Genomic DNA, 4130 nt, shown 5'->3' with positions numbered 1-4130 from the left:
CAAGTACTGCCCCGGCGTCCTGAGCTGGTGACGCGCCCCGGCCCGCCGGCCTGAGCTCACTCCGGCCGCCCCGCTGGCCGCCTGCCCCGCGGTCACTGTGCGGGCCGCAATAAACCCCTTGCAGCAGCCGTGGGGTGTGTTTGGCTGAGGGCGAGGGAGGCCGCCGTGGACCCCGCGTGAAATCTGGGGTCTCCTGCTCACCACACTGCCTCAGGGTGTGGTCCCCAAGTCCGCCGTCTCCCCTAAGCACGAACAGGAGGACTGGAGCGCTCACAAAGCACCTGTGAGGGGCAGTGGCCCCTCGGGGCACCCACGGCCACATCCCGAGGGAGCCCCGCCCCAGGGGGACCCTACTGGCAGGCCCCCCCAGCGAGCCCGGCCCAAGAAGGCGGCTCAGCCCCCACTGCTGTCCGTGGGGTCCGCAGCAGGCTCAGGCCTTCCGGATGCTTCTGCTCAGCCGTGTTTCTCTTGAATCAAGCCAGTGTCCCCACATAACAACGGGGCGGGGCCTGGGGCTGGTCACCAGGCTGTTGGGGCTGCAAGCCGGGGCCACCTCACCCGTGGGCCGCCGAGCCCCTCGGGAGGGGCCACGAAGACTATGGAGACCCCAAGAGCAGCTGGGCAGGAGCCCCTGACCCGCCTGGCCCAGTGGCCACGCCCCCGTCCTTCCTTGGGGCGATCTGCCTTGGCCAGCTGGTGCTGGCCACCCAGGGCTCTCTTGAAGGTGGTGCACCGGCAGGTTAAACCAATCTTTATTTTACTTCAGAATGTCTTTGGAGTCTTCTCTGGGGGGGGTGCAGGGGTGAATCTAAGCCCTATGAGGCTGTCCACAGCCACCGTGGTCTGAGTGCAACCCTGACCAGGAAGTGACCCGCAGGGCACAGCAGACCCCTTCTGCCCCCACAACTGTGGGTTTCAGGGGACCTGGCTGTTCTGCTCCCTGCTCTGTCTCTAGGGGGTCCCCTCACTGCCCCTACCTCCGGTCCGTACCCCAGTGTGCATAAATTAACAGATCTTTTTTTTTAAAAATTTGTATTTATGCATACAGAACTGGGGTACAGACCGGAGGTGGGGGACTGAGAGGACCCCCTAGAGACAGAGCAGGGAGCAGAACAGGCGGATCTACGAAGCACACTGCAGAGAGGGGCAGAGGCGGGGTCAGCAGGGGTCAGCCGCGCCCTGGGCCACCCCTGGCGGGGGGTCGAACTCGCGCCGAAGCGGCCGCGGCTCGCGTGCGCTCCACCCCGCTGCTGCACCACCACCGAGGGCGGCCTAGAGAAACCGGACAGCCTGGGGCGCGGCGGGCCAGGACGCAGCGAGCTCCACCCCTGAGCTGCCGCGGGGCGCCGCAGACCCCTCCTGAGCCGCCCGCTGCCCCCTCAGCAGCGTGCTTGGGGATCTGCCTGCTCTGCGCCCCGCTCTGTCTCTGGTGAAGCCGCTCACCGCCCCGGCACCTCTGGCCCGCACCCCAGTTCTGCACAAATAAATCTCTTTAAAAAATTGGTATTACGAGCATGTTTCTTCCCGAGGTGATGTCTCTGGCGCTCCATGAGCCCTGGAATGGAGACTCTCCGGGGTCCTCCCGCCTGAGACGGCCTGTCCACGCTGCAGCTGACCCCCGGAGCCCCGCAGCTTCTTGGGGTTCCGTGAGCGTGGGGGTGGGAGCCATGCGGGGCGTCAGAGACTTGCCCTGAGCCCCAGGGCCCGCGCGGGCCCCAGCCGCCCCCTAGTGGCGGGCAGCGTTGCTGCGCTCCCGACGCTCGGTCCCCACCGCCAGGCAGGCGCAGCGCTGGGGCGCAGCCGCCCTCAGCCGTGCTTGAGCTCTGCTGTCTGAGCCTTCTCTGCGCCGGTGACCTCTGGCAAAGACGCAGCCCCCGCCCGCTGGGCTGGGCCCCACAGAGCTGAGCCGTGAGGTGTGGACCTGGGGCGGTGGACAGCCATGAGGACGCGTCTGACCAGCCCCCAGAGCGCCGTGGGAGGTGGGGGGCACAGGTGGGCCTTGCTGGCGGGGGGCTGCCAGGTGCAGGACACTCCAGGGTGGCCCCTGGGGGCGGGGAGGCTGGGCCACCGAGACCCCCTGGCCCTCGGGCAGGGACGCCGCCTCAGGTGTTTGGGGGCATGTGGGCGGGCACCCTGGTGGGAGGGGGCAGGCTTTGGGAAGGGGGGTGGGTGCAGGCCTGCCAGACTCTGTGCCCCCCAGCACTAGTCAGGACCTCGTGTGGGGGTGGGGGTGCAGCTGTCTCCTCAGTGATAGCCTTGTCGGGGGCCGAGTACAAATCAGAAAGCCCGAGGGTGGGTGCCCAGCCTGACCGCTCCTCTGGGGGAGCATCATGGCTTTCTGAATCTTGGGGACACCATCTGCCCCCTTCTTTTGGAAGTGGAAAAGCAGGTTTGGTCTGCCCCAGCGGACGGGGGGGCCTGTTCCCCCAGACACCGTCTGAGGTGGGAGTGCCCAGGGCCCGCCGTGGTGTCCTTCCACTGGCCAGGTCCGGGTGCCCAAGGGCCTCTCCCTGCCTGGGGTGTCCGCACACTCAGGGGTCAGACAGCAGCCGTGGCCACCGCCGCCGGGTCCAGAGGCCATTGGCCCTGTGGCCGGGGCGGGTGCTGGGCTTTTGCTTCCATAGTGGCCTCTCCCAGGGGCTGGCATGCTGGGCTGCCCTCCCTCTCCCACGCTAATCAGGGGGCCTCTGGCTCCCCCTACCCAACTCACACCCACACCCTGGGACCACCCTGTGCCACTCTGGCCTCCCCGAAACCCGGTGCTGACCCTCAGTGCCTTCCTGAGGAGACGCTAGCAGGGCAGGAAGCGGGCGGCCGTGGCGGCTAGCGGGCCATATGGACTGAGGCTTCGCAGACGGGCACGCGGCGATGGGAAAGCAGGGCGCCCTTGAGCCGGTCAGTGGCCAGCTGGCCAGCACTGAGGGCTGTGTCCAGCACCGCAGGCGAGAGGGCTCGCCGTTCTCGGGCATCTCCAGCGGAAGGGAAGACCAGACTCAGGTCACACACCAAGACCCTTTATGGCTTCGGGGCCGGCCGCCGCTCCCACCGACCAGGGAAGGACCTCAGGGCAGGCATGGCGCCGCAGGTCGCGGCCCAGCCTGGGGCCCCGGAGCGTGGCCGAGGCAGCGCCCTGCGTCTCCTGGCGGCCGGCCGGGCAGAGGCTGGGGCCCTGCTGCGGGAGGGGGCTAGCGGCGGGGGGCCCCACCCTCGTCGCGGCTACTTTTTCCGCCGGGAGCTGCCGCTGTTGGGGGCCAGGGCAGCCTGTTGGCCTGGAGCTCCCGAGTCCTGCTTGTGGGCCAGCCGGTGCTTTTCCTCCCTGGCCAGAGGGGTGGACCTGGGGAAATGGGGGCCCAGCAGGGCCTGCAGGACCCGAATGGCCCCCACGGTGGCCAGGAGCCCCCAGAGCAGCATGGGGGCCTCCAGGGGAGACAGCTGTTCCCGCAGCCAGTGGAGGGTCCGGGTCAGGGTGTTGCTGGAGCTGCGGGTCCGGGGTGGGCTCTTGTCCTGTGGGGGCAGGTAGAAGGGGGGGTGTCACCTGCAGGCCAGCCCACTCTGTCACCTCCTGTGGGCTGGCCAGCGGGCTGCTACCTGGAGGCCGAACTGTCTGAGCAGGGAGTCCAGCGTCGGGTCGCCCAGGGACACGGGTGGGAAGAATTCCTCCACCCACCGGCGCCGCCACCACCTGCAGCAGCCAGGTGGGTCTGTCGGAGGGGCGGGGCGGGCGGGCCGGGGGGCCAGGACCCCCCCACCCCCCCCACGCCACCCGGGCCTTACCCCTGGTCCCCAGGCTGCGAAAACCAGTACTTGTAGCGCTGGGCCCGCACGTAAGTGGGAGGCCGCTTGTGGAAGGGGTACCTGGACAGGTCCGTCTGGATGAGGCGGATCACTGCGGGCGAGCGGGGCTCAGCTCGGCGCGCCGCCCCAAGCCCGCCCACCGCCCACCGCGCCCCCACACACCCGGCTCTCGGCCCTGCAGCAGGCGGAGGACCAGGCTGGTGAACCAGGGGCTGTGGGTGTGCGGGCCCAGCGCCGCGAACCACATCTGCCAGTCGAGGCGCGGCTGGTGCGGGGCCACCACCGGGGGCGGCCGGCTCACGTTCCCCGGCTTGTACAGGAACTCGATCTCCTGC

General features: G+C 69.2%; 2 protein-coding genes across 2 annotated transcripts in view; one reads left to right on the top strand and one right to left on the bottom strand.

Annotated features, from left to right (window-relative positions):
• Positions 1 to 2827, top strand: part of MIOX (myo-inositol oxygenase) — a 7491-nt gene extending 4664 nt beyond the window's left edge. The window contains exon 12 of the mRNA XM_004676370.2: positions 2681 to 2827. Coding sequence (XP_004676427.2) covers positions 2681 to 2827 — 147 coding nt within the window. The remainder of the gene's footprint in view (positions 1 to 2680) is intronic.
• A 302-nt stretch (positions 2828 to 3129) lies between these two features.
• Positions 3130 to 4130, bottom strand: part of LMF2 (lipase maturation factor 2) — a gene marked incomplete at its 5' end in the record, with an annotated part of 3572 nt that continues 2571 nt past the window's right edge. The window contains 4 exons of the mRNA XM_012735074.1: positions 3130 to 3504; positions 3589 to 3682; positions 3775 to 3886; positions 3958 to 4126. Of these exons, the coding sequence (XP_012590528.1) occupies positions 3217 to 3504; positions 3589 to 3682; positions 3775 to 3886; positions 3958 to 4126 (663 nt within the window). The remainder of the gene's footprint in view (positions 3505 to 3588; positions 3683 to 3774; positions 3887 to 3957; positions 4127 to 4130) is intronic.

This window comes from Condylura cristata, unplaced genomic scaffold, assembly GCF_000260355.1.
Source record: "Condylura cristata isolate star-nosed mole 26May11 unplaced genomic scaffold, ConCri1.0 scaffold00004, whole genome shotgun sequence".
Classification (NCBI taxonomy): domain Eukaryota; kingdom Metazoa; phylum Chordata; class Mammalia; order Eulipotyphla; family Talpidae; genus Condylura; species Condylura cristata.
Note: the sequence above shows the minus strand (reverse complement) of the source record. Positions and strands in the feature narration are given on the sequence as shown.